Source organism: Melopsittacus undulatus, chromosome 17, assembly GCF_012275295.1.
Source record: "Melopsittacus undulatus isolate bMelUnd1 chromosome 17, bMelUnd1.mat.Z, whole genome shotgun sequence".
Lineage (NCBI taxonomy): Eukaryota > Metazoa > Chordata > Aves > Psittaciformes > Psittaculidae > Melopsittacus > Melopsittacus undulatus.
In genome coordinates, this window is record NC_047543.1 from 180,045 (window position 1) to 195,068 (window position 15,024).

The 15,024-nt window shown below is 64.8% G+C and overlaps 2 protein-coding genes across 6 annotated transcripts; one reads left to right on the forward strand and one right to left on the reverse strand.

The window, feature by feature from the left end:
- The first annotated feature begins 1 nt into the window (after position 1).
- On the forward strand, positions 2 to 569 carry COA3 (cytochrome c oxidase assembly factor 3). Its single transcript, XM_034070244.1, has 2 exons — positions 2 to 210; positions 285 to 569. Exons 1-2 carry the CDS (start codon positions 27 to 29, stop codon positions 395 to 397), a joined length of 297 nt encoding a protein of 98 aa, XP_033926135.1. The 5' UTR covers positions 2 to 26; the 3' UTR covers positions 398 to 569.
- A 164-nt stretch (positions 570 to 733) lies between these two features.
- On the reverse strand, positions 734 to 12,521 carry WNK4 (WNK lysine deficient protein kinase 4). 5 transcript variants are annotated; one of them, XM_034070230.1, is made up of 19 exons: positions 12,041 to 12,521; positions 7,115 to 7,287; positions 6,523 to 6,743; positions 6,284 to 6,441; positions 5,698 to 5,786; positions 5,404 to 5,623; positions 4,999 to 5,329; positions 4,715 to 4,845; positions 4,577 to 4,644; positions 4,353 to 4,494; positions 4,166 to 4,282; positions 3,947 to 4,093; positions 3,635 to 3,692; positions 3,357 to 3,503; positions 2,648 to 2,976; positions 2,338 to 2,434; positions 1,825 to 2,245; positions 1,516 to 1,718; positions 734 to 1,437 (listed from the first exon to the last, which is right to left on the reverse strand). In XM_034070230.1, exons 1-19 carry the CDS (start codon positions 12,467 to 12,469, stop codon positions 1,262 to 1,264), a joined length of 3,657 nt encoding a protein of 1,218 aa, XP_033926121.1. In that variant the 5' UTR covers positions 12,470 to 12,521; the 3' UTR covers positions 734 to 1,261. The 5 variants fall into 5 exon arrangements, with proteins under 5 accessions (XP_033926121.1, XP_033926120.1, XP_033926119.1 ...); XM_034070229.1 differs by having other exon boundaries at positions 1,825 to 2,242; positions 2,648 to 3,225; XM_034070228.1 differs by having other exon boundaries at positions 2,648 to 3,225.
- Positions 12,522 to 15,024: the final 2,503 nt, after the last annotated feature.

The following is a 15,024-nucleotide window of genomic DNA, read 5'->3' on the forward strand; positions in this document are numbered from 1 at the left end:
CACGCCGTACGGAAGCGGCGGGGAAGATGGCGGCGCAGGAGCCGGGCCGGGAGGCGCCGTTCGCTCGGCGGATCGACCCCCGGCGGGAGCCGGGGCTGAGCCCGCAGCAGCGGCTGCACATGGAGCAGGTGGAGCGGACCCTGCGGAGCCGGCTCCGCGGCCGCAACGTGCTGCTGGCGTTGGGCATCGGCGCCGTCACGGCCGGCATCTGTATCCTGCGGGGCCGGGGCGGGGAGGGGCCGGGAGCGCTCCGCGCCCGCTCTTGTCCTTAACGCGGCCCGCAGACGCGTACACCTTCTACTCGGTGTCGCAGGAGCGGTTCCTGGACGATCTGGAGCAGGAGGCGGAGGCGGCGAGAGCCCGGGCCCGGGCACGGGCTGAGAGCGCCGGGAGCTGACCGCGGAGCGCCCGGCCCGGCCCCGCTGAACGGCGGCGGCTGCACCCCCCGGTGCGGTGCAGGGAGAGGCGCCCGGAGCAGCCCCGCAGGCGGCTGCCTTTGCCAGGGACCTGCTCCTGGGAAGGGCAGCGCTGCCCATCACTTCCACTAATAAACACCCGTCTGGAGCCTGCGTCGGTGCCTCCTGAAGTCGCTGCTGGTCAGAGTCCGGCTCCGGTGTCTGCTGAGATGGGGCAAGTTTCTGCTTTGCTCTTTATCATCTTAGCTCGGTTTGTGCTCTTACAGGAGCAAGGTCACGAGTGCCGCCAGACAGACACAACCAGACCCGCGCCGTGTTTGATTTGTATTTATGAAACACTTTCCAGGCATCAGTTCATAACTGGGTGCACCCGCTGCTGGTCCTGCTCACGTTACAGAGCCCAGGAAAGCTCCTTCTGGCTCCACTGTGCAGGATGAGCTGAGGGGGGCAGCAAGCAGGGCAGCCCGGGGGCCATGGGTCCAGCCCCACACATCATCCCACCCAGAGCAGGGCTGGCTCAGCCCCGGGGCAGAGCTGGGATGGACTGAGATCACTGGGGGAGAGGGTGGTTCTGCCTGCAGGGGTCCATGAGGGATGGCAGCGCCTTGCACATGTCCTGCAGCAGGGATTGGGCTGGAGAAACAGACTGGGAACGGCAGGGAGGGGCCCAGGGGGCACAAGGAAGGAGGAGATGGGAGGCAGATAGAGAGGGCTGGAGTGAGGGGCTGCAGGCACCCGGCTGGCTCGGTCCCACGGCGCTGGCTGCTCCTAGGGCTGATACTGCCCTCCCGGGGGCAGCAGGCACTTGGTTGAGGTAGTTCACAAGGTCGCTCCTGGCCGGGCGCTTACTGGGGAGAGAAGCAGCCGTGAGCAGCGGGAGCCCCGCGGGGCCGCCGGGGGCAGCACCAGCGCTGGGCTCTCACCACACGGCCGAAGTCATCGGCGAAGGTCACCCCTTTGCTGAGGCGCTGCTCCTGCGAGCCCGTGCTGCTGCCGCTCAGCGAGTTCCGGCGCATGATGCCTGCGGGGACACGGAACCCCTGAGCGCCCGAGCTCCCCCCCGCAGGCTCCGGGGCTGGAGGAGAGCAGGGGTCGGCACCTTGGGGCTGCGCCAGCTCCAGGCGCTGGAGGCTGTTGCGGCGCGAGGGGTTGAAGCTGCCCTTGGAGAGGCGGCGCTGGCGGCTGGAGAGCATGGCAGCAGGGGACACGATGCCCAGCGGCGGCTGCTTCCCCATGCGCAGGTACAGCTCCTCGATCTCCTTCTTCTGCGCGCTCTGCAGCAGCTGCACCTCGGCCAGGTGCCTGGGGAGGAGGCAGGAGCTGGCAGCCGAGCCCTGCATCGTGCCCGGCCAAGCTCAAGCAACCCCTGTGCTGCCTCCCAGCTGCAGCCCCCCCCAGCTCTGCTCACTTCTGGCGCAGGTTCTGCAGCTCCTCCCAGATCTCCTCATCCTCGCTCTCGGTGTCGTCGCTGCTCAGGTAGGACAAGCTGCGGGAGTAGCTCAGCCACACCTGGTTTATCACCGCCTGTGGCGCGCTCTCACCACCGTCCTCGCCAGGACCCTCCCGGTCACTCTCCGCTGCCGCTGCCGTGCCCTCCTCAGCCAGCACCTCCTCAGCCTCACGGTCCTGCTCCGCCATCTCCAGCACTGAGTCCGAGCTGCTGCTTGAGCTGCCCCTCGTGTCGGGGGCTGCAGGCAAGGGGGAGCCGCTGGCTCCCGGCTCTGTGCCGTGCTGCTCACCCTCACTGCTGCCCAGCACCGGAGATGTCACTGCCAGGTCCTTGGTTGGTGTCACCTGGAACCGGCCCAGGATCTGGGGCTTGGCCTCTGCTGGGGACAGGGGCAGTTGGTGGGGTTCAGGGCACGAGGGTTGTCGGGGGTCTCACAGTGCCCTGTGCAGCCTCGACCCTTCCCCACCTCACCTTCATTGATGGGTGAGAGCTGAGCCTTGGGCTCACCAGGGGCTGGTGACGCTGAGATGATGAGCGAGTGGCTGGGCCTGGGGGAGCCAGGCAGCACCTGCAGGCACTCAGACACTGTCAACCACCCCACCCGGGTCCCCCTGCATTTCCTGGCCCCCACTGCTGTTCCCATGCCCTGAGACCCACTGCCTGCTCAGCCCTCCCTGCATCCCAGGGGTCCCCACCCCATCCCAGGTCAGCATCTGCAGGGACAAGCCAGCCCCCTGGAGCTGAGCCCCACCTGAGGAGCCGTTGCCACCCCAGCACTCACCGCGCTGCCCTCCAGGCTCCCTGGTGTGGATGTGCTCAGCGATGGCAGGGGACTCCCCCCAGCACTGCTGCTTGTGGGGCGCAGTGGGGCTGGTGCCGGGGATGGGAATGGCACAGGCCCTCTGACAGGGGGGACGTCAGCCCCTGCTGACACCAGAGTCCCTCTGGAGGCTGGCGCCGGCTTGGCCATGCTGGTGGGGTCCGGGTAGACAAAGCGCGGGGGCCCCAGGACCAGGCTCTGTGGCCGTGGCAGTAGCGGTGGGTACACGTGCCCCCCGGAGCTGGCGATGGAGGAGACACTGGGCAGCAGTGTGTGCGCCACGCTCATCACTGCCAGAGAGAAGACATTGGCCAGAGAAAGGAAAGGGGTGGTGGGGGACCAGGGTGTGCTGGTCACAGGGGGGCTGAGGGGGCTGCTGGGCTCGCTGGGGACAGGGGATGTGGGGAGCAGCAGAGGGGACAGGAGGGGTTGGGGCAGGGTTGTGGGGATGGGCCCGCCTGGGGGGCTCTGTGGGAGCACCGGTGGTGCTGTCAGCCAGGAGGGAGCCACCGAGACAAGGGGCCAGGTCTGCACGGAGCCTGCAGAGAGAAGAGCATCAGGAGCACCCCGGCCCCCACAGGCCCCCTCCTGTCTCTGCCCTGACACCTTGGAGCCCTGAGCTGCTGAGGGCACCGGCCCAGGCGCCAGGATGGACGGGGCAGGTTGGTACCTGCAGGGGAGCCCAGCAGCGCTGGCTGCAGCTCACCAGCTGCCGGTGCCTCCATGGGGCTGCCGGGGTTGTTCTCTGATTGGGAGCTGCTCAGCAACGGTGGGACTGGGGACTGGAGTGAGAGGCTGGGGCTGGTGCAGCCCAGGTCTGCGGCACAGGGGTGACAGACGGCACTCAGCCAGGGAAGGATGTGCTCCATGGGCTTGGCCAGGGCCATTACCCACCCTGCATGGGTCGTGGGGAGGGATGAGAAGGGTCTGCACAAGGCAGATACCTACCACTGAGTGAGGACGAGGAGATGGAGCGTGACAGCTCCTGCAGCGGCAGGTCCATCTGCTGAGGGGATGCAGTGAGATAGCACTGGGGCAGAGGCCTCACAGGCTGCTCCAAGCTCCCTCCCCAGCCCCAGCACTGGGCAGGGTACACCACAATCCATTGCAGGAGCAGGCAAGAGACCTGGAGCCACAGCCATGGGGCAGCTGCTACCCACGGCTAGAGGGCTCTGCACCCTGGCCCTCTCCCGCTGGGCTCCCTGGGGTCAGCAGCACCCACACCTATACTCAGTGTGGGTGCCCACCCTGGGCACTCACGGAGCTATGCTCATTCTCAGGTGTCTGGGGCAGCTCCGCAGCGCTGCTCCCATCCTTGTGGAGCAGGGTCTGCACACGGTGGATGATGTCCCGGATGCGGTGGATGAAGCCATCCCGCTCCGACTTGAGGATGAACTCGTTGTGGACCTGCGGGCAGAGGGGTGGTCAGCGCCCAGCCCGGCCGGGCACGCTCCGGCCCTCCCCCTGCTCCACAGTCACCATGACGGCTGCAATCTCCTCTGGGTTGTCCCCGTCCAGGTCGAACTTGAAGGTCACCATCTTGTTGTTGTAGGTCTGCAGCTGGCACTCCACCACCCGGTCGTTCTTGTCCGAGATCTGCGGGCAGCGCAGCCAGCTCAGCCCGGGGTCCGATCCTGCCCAGCCGCCCGCTGCCCGCGGCACTCACATTGGTAATGCGGAGCCGGGAGCGGGCCCTGCGCCGCAGCAGCTTCCCCGCAGCCCTCTTGGGGGGCAGCTTGGAGCTCTGCTCTCCGGCCGACAGCCCCTCGCAGCCGTCGCTCATGCCCGAGGCCACATCGGACGCGTAGCTGCAGGAAGCCCCGAGGGGCAGCGTCAGCGCCGCCGCTCGCAGCCGCCGCCCGCTCCGCCCCACCGGCCCCGGGGCCTCACCTGTCCACCGGGGAGGAGAAGCCGCTGGCCGAGGGCAGGCGCTCCGGGGGCAGCTGCACCGCGATGCTCTGCGGGGAGAGGACGGTGTCAGCCGAGGCCGCGCCCGCCCCGGCCTCAGCGCCGCGGGGCCACGCTCACCGTGGGGAAGCAGCGCGCAGGGCGGGCGGGCGGAGGGCTCGACGGGGCCCCCACCGGGAGGCTGCTGTGCGCCAGGTCCGGGGAGTCCAGGAAGCCGGAGGAGCTCAGGTACCCATCGGTCTCACCGTCGGCTGCGGGAGCATCGCGTGAGCAACGGCCCCACATGGGCTGTGGGGCTCGGCCACGGCACAGCTGGAGGTGGGGAGAGACCCCCCCACCCGCTTCCCACCCCAGGTCAACGCCTCTGGTCCCCCCACCGCAGCCCACGTTGCTGCCCCACTCACAGGTGGCCGAGGAGTAGCTGGTGTGCTGGTAAGTGAAGTGCTGGTGCTGGTCGGCCTCAGGCTCCTCAGGCTCGGGGGGGAAGGGGCTGCTGAAGATGGACTCCCCAGAGCCGGGTGTGAGCAGGGTGGGCACTGGGGCTCCGGGCGGCAGAGGGGACTTGAGCTCCTCCAGCATCCGCAGGACCCCTGGCGGCTGCTCCGGCTCCGCAGGTGACAGCATCTCCCGGGAGCGCTTCAGCTTCTCCCGCTTGCGCTTGATGGCGACCACGCGGTCCCGCACAGCCTTGGCCACCAGCTTGTAGTCAGCCTCGCAGATGAAGCCCAGGACCACCTGTACGGGAGGGTTTGTCACGCTGGGGTGGAGGGACCCTGCAGTGACCAGGGCTCCTCCATCCTTGAACCCACCATCTCCTGGGCCACCTCCTCCGCCACATCCTTGTAGAGCTCAAAGAGGAACTCGATGGCGTTGTTGTCCTTGTACTTGCCGTGGAGCTTCTTCGTGTCGTCCATGCGCAGCCAGAGCTTGAGCCCAGACTTGACGCCATCATCCTCCTCCGCCAGCTCCACGTGCACCCCCGTGTCCTCCTGGAAGAAGGAGTGCTCCAGCAGGTCCTGGATGGTGTACCTGTGGGGAGCACAGCTCAGCATGGGGGCAGAGAATGGGGGGGCTCTTCCACCCAGGCCCCAGTCCCCTGCTACCTCTCGTCCTTATCCATGCGGATGCAGCCCTCGATGATCTCCTTCAGCTCTGGCACCTTCACCTTGTAGAAGCTGCTGGGCTTCAGGCCCTGGGGGTGATGTGCATCAGCATCTCCTGTACTGGACCCTGCCACGGTGCTGGGTTTCCAGGGCCCAGGACTGAAGCCAGGCTCTGCAGGACCATGATGCCACCAGGCACAGCCCCACCGGCAGCAGGGACATGTGGGGACAGGGCTCCCAGCCCCACCAGCCTGCATGCCCCGGGGTGCTGGGTTTCCACTCCAGTGAGCAGGAGCCAGCCAGAACTGTGCGGAGCAGCCACAGTGCCCCAGGCGAGGGGTGGCTGAGCAATCCTGCACCCGTTCCACCCCATTAACGTGCTGGCAGTGCCTGGCGCAGGGTGAGGGATGTGGGGCCTGGCCAAGCCACCGACCCCCCAGCCCCATCTCACCACCCAGACTGGTTTTAGCTGCTGCAGGACCTGCACAGTGACACATTTTGGGGAGCAGCAAAGCCAAACAGCCCCATCTGACCAGGCCCCCCTCACCCCCTCACCCAGCTCAGCACCAGCATCAGCCCAGCTCACCGAGGTGACCTTGCGGTAGATCTGGGCAGCGTTCTGGCACTCGGAGTAGGGGTACTCCGAGGTAGCCATCTCCAGCATGCACATCCCGAAGGCATAGACATCCACCGCCTCGTCGTACTTCTCCTCATACATCTCCGGTGCCATGAACTCGGGGGTACCTGGGGGCAGGAGCGGGGCTCAGTGACCCCCATCACCGCCCCACTGTGGCAGCCGCCAGCCCTGTGCCACCAGCACCCCACCTATGACACTCTTGGCGAAGGAAGCTCTCTTCAGCGTGGCCAGCCCCAGGTCCCCGATCTTGACCGAGCCGGTGGGACCCGTGATGAAAATGTTGTCGCACTTGAGGTCACGGTGGATGATGGGGGGCGAGCGGGTGTGCAGGAAGTGCAGCCCCTTGAGGATCTGCCGGCTCCAGCGCTGCAGCACCTTCAGCTTCATCTCCTTGAACCGCTTCAGATACCTGTTGGGGGACACAAGGGGGCTCAGCCCCAGCCCAGCCTCCTCCTGCTGCCACGCTGAGCCCATGCGGGCACAGGAGCCCAGGCAGGGCCAGCAGCAAAGAGCATCTTGGCTGGACTCTGCAGACACAGCACAGGAAACAGCTCAGGAGGAGCTGAGCTCCAAGCATCAGTGCCAGGAAGCAGCCAGTGCTGCTGGGGTGCCGGGGCCACCCCATCCCCATGCAGGGTGGTGCCAGGGAAGCTCCTGGGTGTCCAGATCCCACCTGAGCCCACCAGAGCCTGTTGTCCCACCTCAGCACCCATGTCTCCCATCATTGCAGGGACCCCATTCCCTCCCATAACACCCCAAACTGCACTGGGTCCTGCTCACGTTTTCAGGGTGCCAGACGTCATGAGCTCTGTGACCAGCACGATGCAGAGCTGCCCTTTGATAGACGACTTCCAGGAGTCATAGAAGCGGACAATGTTGGGATGCTGCAGCCCCTTCAGCATCTCCACCTCCTCGCTGAACCGCTGCCGTTCTGTCTTTGACAGCTTCCGCGTCTGTGGGGGCAATGGGGAGAGGTGATGGGGCCATCGTGGTCCATGGCAAGCACAGGGGGATGCCCTGCTTTATAAGAGACCCAGATGCCCTCATCCCTACGTATGAGGTACCAGGGGCTGTTGTGGCTCCAGTGCAGAGCTGGGATCAGACCTGCTGTCCCCATCCCCATTGCTCTTATCCCCCATCAAAGGATGGGGACCCCCCACTGCAGGCACCCAGCCCAGGGGATGTGCAGGGGCTCTGCGATGGCTGCCCCCAGCACAGCCCCTCACCGGGGCACCACCAGTTCCCAGCGCTGGGCACCGGCATGGCCGGTGTTGGGCCAGCCTCAATGAGGCCTTTGTTGGGGAGAGCAGGAGGGGGAGGCTCCAGCTCAGGTTTTTCCATGTTCCTCCTGCTCGAGTTAATTAAAGTGGAAACCGAAGCTGAGGGCACTGAGCAGAGCTGGGGCTGGGGCCAGCAGGGAGGACATGGACCCCTCTTCCCAAGGGACACGGCCCCACAAGGGGGGAGCCACCAGCCGGACCCAGCAGGAGCCGGGTCCTGCCCCAAGCCCAGAGAGCTGCAAACCCTGAGCCGCAGGCAGGGCAGGGGCAGGAGAGGGACCGGGAGCAGCAACAAACACCACAATGAGGGACCCCAAAGGGCCCAGCCACTGCCGAGCGGGGCCCCCAGCCAGGACCCCCATTCAACCCTGTGGGGCCAAGGAAACCCCATTCAACCCTGTGGGGCCAAGGAAACCCCCCAGGCTGCTGCTGGCAGCCACGGCGCTGCCACCACCAGCGCTGCCAGAGCCGAGCTCGGCTCCTTGGCCGGTGGCCGCTTCCATCAGCACAAGCAGCTTTCCCAACACCTCCATTGCATCACAGCGGCCCCGCGCCCGGGCTGGAGCCGCTCCATAATCCCCTCCGCTTTTAACACACGCTCGGGGACCCGGCTCAGCCCAGATGAGAACCTGAGCCCTGCTGCAGCCGATGAATGGGACCTTTCATACCGGAGGAGGAAAACAGCAACCGAAGCCTGTGCATGGCCCAGGGCACAGGGGCGGCCCTGCCCAGCGCCGTGCTTGCCCTCACACCCCGGCCCCATCCTCACCGAGGAGCCTGGGGGTTCGCTGCGCCCCAAACCCGGCACGGTGAAGCCAAGAGGGGCTACGAACAGCTGCAGGGAGGGAGTCCCAGCAGCCACGGCTCTCCCAGCTTGGCAAGAGGGGTCCCCGCAGCCCGGGTGCCTGGAGGCAAACCTGGGGGAGCTGCGCTTGTCCCCAAGCCTGCACCAGGGCTCACCCGGCTCCGTTCCTCCCGCACAACAAAAGCAGCAGCGGGTCCCTGTCCCCGGCATCCTGCCGAGCACCCAGCGGGTGCTGGAGCGGGCAGAGGAGGTGCTGAGCCCCGGGCAGCGCTGCCAGCCCCGCACGGGGACACCGCGTCCTCCCGCAGCAGCAGCTCGGGCCGGGCAGGGCAGCGGAGGACGCTGGGGACGGGTGAGGAGCTGGGTGGCTCCGGTCCAGCCCCATCTCGTGCGCCAGGAGCTGGCTGCTGGGGAGCCCGTCGGGGCCAACAGCGGGAGGAGGGAGCGCTGGGCACGGCCAGGACGGCTCCGGCTCTGCAGCAGGAGGATCTGCCCAGCGCTGTCCTCGGGGGCTGCACCCCCGCAGTGCCCTGGCTCTGCAGTGACCCAGGCAGGGGGTGAGAGCTGTGCCTGGAAAGGGGGGATGTAGGCTCACAGTGATGCTGTGGTGGGACACAGAGCACTGGAGGCAGCCCAGCATCCTCCCTGCAGCCACAGCACCACAGCGGGTGCCTGTGCATCACCACTACCACCGCCACCACTGCGTGCTGAGCAGAAACCTTGTGCATGCTTGTGAGCTCACACACTCATGTTCCTAAACCCGCAAATCCTGTCACCCTGCTCAGTTCATCCCACGGAGGGGCAGAGCTCCCAGGCACTGTCCCAGGGCCGCACGATTCCCAAGCACAGCGCAGGCAGGACAGGCTGGTGCGCAATGGACAGGGTTTGAGGAGGTGCAGGGCTTTGGGAAGGTGCCCACAGCCCCTGCAGTGCAGGAGTTGGGGGGCACGGCAGCACCCAGAGAGCCCAAGGGGACCCACAGGAAAACCGCTCACAGACAGGTATTTACAGCTCGATCCTGCTCTGGGCCTCCAGCTTCCTCCCTGCTTCCTCCTTCCCACTGCCCACAGCACCTATCAACAGAAATAGTCCCCAGGCTAAAGCTGGAAAGCACAAACAGGTCACTGGGGGCTGTGGGATGCAGGCAGGAGGCAAAGACAGATGCTGCCTTCAGGACTGGGGGCAGTGGCACAGGGGGACAGGGACGGGCAGGTCCCCAGTGGGGTCCCACAGGAAGGCAGGGGACAGGCAGAAACATCCTCCAGGTCACCGGGTACCCGGGAGGGAAGGGCAGGGCAAGGATGGAACAGAGAGCTGGGATGTGGGATCAGGAGCCATCAGAGCAGCTGGACAAGGCTCTCTGGACCGGAACAGGTCAGGGCTGAGGTCAGGTATTCATTTAGAATTGAAAGGCAATAAAAGGAGAACTGTGAAAGACCCAGGACAAAGCTATTTTTAAAAGGGCAGAACCACAACCAGTTTTATTTGCGGTTCCAAATCCCGTATTTGTGTCACAGAGTCTGATTGTTGCATGATTGCTGAAAAAACAACAAACTGCTGAAAGTCCTTTTCTGTGCTCTCAGACCCTTGTGGGACGTGGATTTTGGGACAACAGACACTGGATGAAGAGCAGTCAGTGGGATGGGGAAGGGAAAGGGCTGGGGCAGAGGGACAGAGCAGGGACAAGCACTGGGGCTGCCCCTTGACAGGCTCATATGTGCAGCCAGGCTGCGGCTCCCCTGGGAGGTGATGGTGGTGGCCCAAGCAGCCAGGTCTGCCAGGCACTGTGGGATACCCATGGGATGCTCCCCAGCCAGAGCTCAGCCTCTCAGGCACACGGCCCCACTGCAGCCCGGCAGGCTCAGGGCCGGCACCAGTACATGCCCACTGGGCTCGGGCACAGCGGCTGCTTCCCAACTCCATTCCCTGCACCAGGGATGGTGCAGCCTCACCCTCTCACAAGACACCAGAGCTTCCCCTGCCTGCTCCGTGACCAGCCCTTTGGTAAACAGAGCTCTGTGTGCCCGTGGGCACTGCCCTGGGCTGCACGACAAGCATCAGGGCCACATCCAGACCCAGTGGACACACAGGAGCTGCTCTGACCCTATGGTATGGGGATAGGGGTCCCATAGGAATGAGCAGCAGGAGGGCACGGAGCTGAGGCACATGTGGATGAGGGGATAAGACTCATAGAGCCAGCTGGTGGGAAGCACTGGGCACAGCTCACTCATCCCGGGAAGGCACTTGGCTCACCAAAGAGAGCCCTTCCCTGCCAGAGGACTCAAATGAGGCTCAGGAGCATTTGGACAGAGCTGCACAAGGAAGGGGAGAACGGAGCCGGATGAGACAATTGTGCAACCCAGAGGCAGGCATAGGCCCAAGACCTCACCTTCCACAGGCAGCCCCTCCAGCATCACCCACTGCTATCGCAGGATCTTGCAGTGCTGGGCCCAGCCCGGCACCCGCCTGCAGCTGCACCAGGGTTCTCGGAACAAGGCAACAAACTCGCAAGACACGTTTTTCTGTGTTGACAAGGACTTGGACCTCCCAGCAGCCACCCCAGGATCAGGAGCCTGTTGGAGACTTTGGACTTCACCAATGCCCCTCCCCAGGGGCTCCATGGGGAAAGGGGAGCTCCATGAGGAAAGGGGAGCTCCATGGGGAAAGCAGAGCTCCATGGCATGGCTCTCCCTGCACAGCTCCATGGACAAGATCAGGCCCATCAAAAGCAACAAGTGGGAGCAGGCATTGTGGAACCTGGCAACACCTTCACCGCTGCCACCAGCGCCCTGCTGTCAGCATCCTGCCGCAGGGCTGCAGGGCAGCAAAGGGGATGGAGGAGCAGGGCAGCAAAGGGGATGGAGGAGCAGGGCAGCAGGAGGAGCTGGGGGCATGCTCAGAGACCTGGAAAACCACCGGTTCTGGTGCTGCCTGCAAAGAGCCCCTGGCAGCACCACAGAAACCACGTGTAGGTGCCCACAGACACCACTTCAGCCAAGGTCAAGCAGCCAGAGCACAGCAAGGTCGCTCCCAACAGACGCCCAGCCCCGGGCTCACTGCAGCACGTGCCCCTGCACACAGCGAGGGCTATCAGAGCAAACCTCCAGCACTGGCACAGGCACAGCACCAGAGAGGGCTCCTGCCCTTGCTGCCCTTCCAAAGGGAAAGCTGCAGGCTGGTGGGCAGTGAAAAGGCAGCGGGTGCTCAGTCCCTGCAGCAGGTCCTGGATCCACCTGTAAACCCCCAGAGCTGGGACTGGCACGAGGAGTGCAGGCACTCCATACCCCTGGAGCACTCCATAGTACAGGCAGTGGGAAGGCAGACGACAAAGAGCATGTGATGGGCAGGGTGGCCAGGAGCAGTGTGTTACCCGGGGAGCCCAGGCCCGGGCCAAGAGCCCCTGCAGCTCCAGGGAAGGATGAGGGAAAGTGAGGGGAGTCTGGGCCCAGTCCTCTCTGCCCTCTCTGCCGCTGCAGCCCCACTGCACCGAGGTGTGGGGCACCAACGAGGGACCTCGGGTCCCTGCCGGGAAGGTCCCGCACGGCAGCGGCAGGCAGAGGGGCTCGGGAGCAGGGGGGGGCTGTCCATGATGGGGAACCTGACGGGGCAGAGCGGCCGTACCTGCAGCTCGCACCAGGCAACCTCCACCGTGGTCTCCGTGTCCAGCCCCTTATAGACGGTCTTGAAGGAGCCGCGGCCGATCTCGATGTCAAACTTGAGGAAGCGGCCGTCGGGGGAGGTGGCGACCGCGCGCGTCTCCACCTCCTCGCTTTCCGTCTCCTCCGGCTCCCGGTGCCCGGCAGCTCCCGGCGGCGGCAGCAGCGGTGGGGACCCCCCGCGCCCCTCGCCCGGTGCCGGGTACCCCAGCAGCTCCAGCTCGGCCGAGCTCCGCCGGTTGAAGCGGGAGGAGGCGCGCCGGGAGTCGCGCCCCGAGAGCCGCCGGTTGCGGTGCGGGGCCCGCCCGGGGAGCCCCGGCTCCGGTGCGGACTCCCCTCCCGGCCGCTCCGCCTCGGGCTGGGACATGGCTCCGGCGGCCGCTGCCACGAGCATCGGCTCAGCCCGGCCCGGGCCGAGCGCTCCCGCAGCAGCTCCGCACCCGGTGGCCCCGCAGCTACCGACGAGCACCGGCCCCGGCCCAGCCCGAAGGCACCTCCCCCGCCCCGCCCGGGCCCGCCCCCCACGGCCACCGCCTCCCTCCTGCGCTGCGCCACCGGGCACGGGCAGCTGTGCGGGACCAGCTCCGAGCGGCGCTGCCCGCGGGGATGGAGGCATTCACCTCCCGCTGCTCCCCCCGCCGGGGCCACTGCTCCCCGGGCACCGGGGACTCGGAGCCCTTCTCTCGCCGCTGGGGCCGCTGAACCGGAGCCCTCCCGGGGGGGCGGCGCAGTCGAAGCCGGGGCGCAGGAAAGCGCCTGGTTTGGACACCTCGGGGCTCTGACTCGGGGTTCCGGAGCAGCGTGTCCAGGAGCAGCCCCGTCCTGCTCCCCACCGCTCCCCACCCTGGCATTAGGGTCTTGCAAATAGGAAGATCCGAACGCGTGTGTCAGCCTTGGGCGAGCCAACAGCTGGGACAAGAGCTTGTTGTCTCTCCAGGTGAAAGGAGGAGGCTGTTCTACCCGGTGAGGCTGTTTACACAAAACACAAAGCAATTGAGTCAGGCGCTAATTTCTTTTCCCTAAGGTCAGATTGTTTCTACTCAGCGATCCTGGAAACGTGCAGGAAGGGATGGACACAGCACAGCCGTGTCCCCCCCAAACGCAGACCTGGCGCATGCAGGGTGACACAGCGCGATCCAAAGCCAGGAGAGACCCATGAAGGCAGGAAAGGAAATTCAGGAGACGTTAGCTCCGATTCCTGCCCTCCCACCCCTCCAAGCTGGAGTCAGCTTGGCCTGAAAACAAAAGCTCCCGCTGGGCAGTCAGGTGCCCATTGCAGCCCTGTGATGGTGCCCACAGCTCCCTTCTTATCAGGGTGACATTTCTGGGCTGCGAGTGCCAGCATTGGCCTCTGCTTTGAGGAACCGCTGCAATCAGGCAACGTAGCCCATTTCTTGCTTGCGTTTGTCTGCCAGGAAGGGAGCAGGGGACTGTGTAATCGCCCTCCTCAGGATTAGATCGTGAATCAAAGCCCTACTCAGCTCCTTGCTCCAGCAAGACCTGCCAGGAATTGTCCATGCTGATTCCAGAGCTTGGGGGGAGATCACAGGGGGTGCAGGAAGGGTTGAACACAGATGGGGGATGCACAGCTCAGGCTGTGAGGCACAAGGTACCCATCTTGGGTAGGATCTGAATGGATGAGAGCTCTGCAGAGCCCCACGGCTCGCAGCCTCCACCTTGCCCTGACACATGGGTTCAGGGAGATGTCACCCAAACCTCAGTCGCAGCTTTAATCCCAGGCAGATAACTTGATAACTCCGGAGGATTTCCTTAGCCCAGAATTACAACTGGAACCCACCTGCACATCCATCCTAACATACACATTTATCTTGTCTCAAACTGGCCACATTAAATAAAACCTCTTGGCACTTTTCCTCCCCCGTGACAGTGGGATCCGAGTGTGCGTGACCCGATAGTGCCTTATCTGGCAGCAACCCCTCTGGCTCTGCCTCGCCCTGGGCAGCAAGTCCTAATCACTGCAGCCAGACGTGGCAACGGCCCCAGAGTGGCCACAGGCCGGGGGCTGCGCTGGCCCCCCCATGGAAAAGGCACCTTCTCCAGTGAGGCCCTTGGTGGGGACAGAGCTTGGACTGTGCCTGCAGTGGGGCATGGGGGGGACACGGAGATTTAGGGCTGGGTATTAAACTCTCCAACACCAAACTCCTATGCAAAGGGACCAGTGGGGATGGGGTGTGCAGACCCCAGGCCCTGGCAGCACAGTGGAGGCAAAGAAGTGGCAGGCACGGAGCCACCTGGGTGGGTTCCAGCCATATCCAGCTCCATACTCGGCTCCTCCTTCACTTTGCCCCAAGAGTTCCCTTCTCCCACGCGGTGTCTGAAGCACCAGGAAGAGGTGAACCTGCTCCCAGTCATGGGAATGTCGTGGTTGGAGGCTGCCACACTCCCTCTGAGCAGTCTAATCATGACTCTTCCATCTCTACCCAGCACCGGAGGGCTTGACGCCAGAGCAGCCTCACAGCATCTCTGGGCTGGCTCTGGTGTCCCCGTGCTGTGATTACACCATCAACCATTATGAAGTGCTGAATAAAGATAAGGAAACCAGGTTCAAAGGGCTCTTGTTTTACCTGCTGCAGGAGCTGAGCTCACCCCCAGATACAGGCTGCACCGTTCCCTGCAGAGGGAACAGCTGCTACTGGGAACTGGTCCCACAGGACCCTATGGGTGCAGCCGGATGCGACCCTTTGGAACCAGCCAAGAGGGTGTGGAAAAGGAAGATTACCCAGTGTCCGTTCTGAAGGGGAGGACTTGCTCTTTCTCCTCCAAGTAAGCAACTAAGTAAGGAGCTGAGACAAGTGAATCACTGCCAGGACTGCATTGGAAAGAAGGCTGGTTTGGGCTTATCTAATGTCACATCAGCCATTTCCTAGGAAGGGAGCAAATTTAATTAAGAACACAGACTGACTCAAGGACAGTCAGGTTACACACAGC

What these genes read in the sequence shown, in the direction of transcription:
- COA3 (XM_034070244.1), top strand. Translation starts at nt 27, where the DNA reads ATGGCGGCGCAGGAGCCGGGCCGGGAGGCGCCGTTCGCTCGGCGGATC. An exon ending in CGCCGTCACGGCCGGCATCT is followed by an intron (nt 211 to 284) that starts GTATCCTGCGGG and finishes CGCGGCCCGCAG; the next exon opens with ACGCGTACACCTTCTACTCG.
- WNK4 (XM_034070228.1), bottom strand. Translation starts at nt 12,469, where the DNA reads ATGCTCGTGGCAGCGGCCGCCGGAGCCATGTCCCAGCCCGAGGCGGAG. An exon ending in CCCGGCTCCGCATTACCAAT is followed by an intron (nt 4,283 to 4,352) that starts GTGAGTGCCGCG and finishes CGCTGCCCGCAG; the next exon opens with ATCTCGGACAAGAACGACCG. An exon ending in GCTGCTGGGCTCCCCTGCAG is followed by an intron (nt 3,226 to 3,356) that starts GTACCAACCTGC and finishes TTCTCTCTGCAG; the next exon opens with GCTCCGTGCAGACCTGGCCC.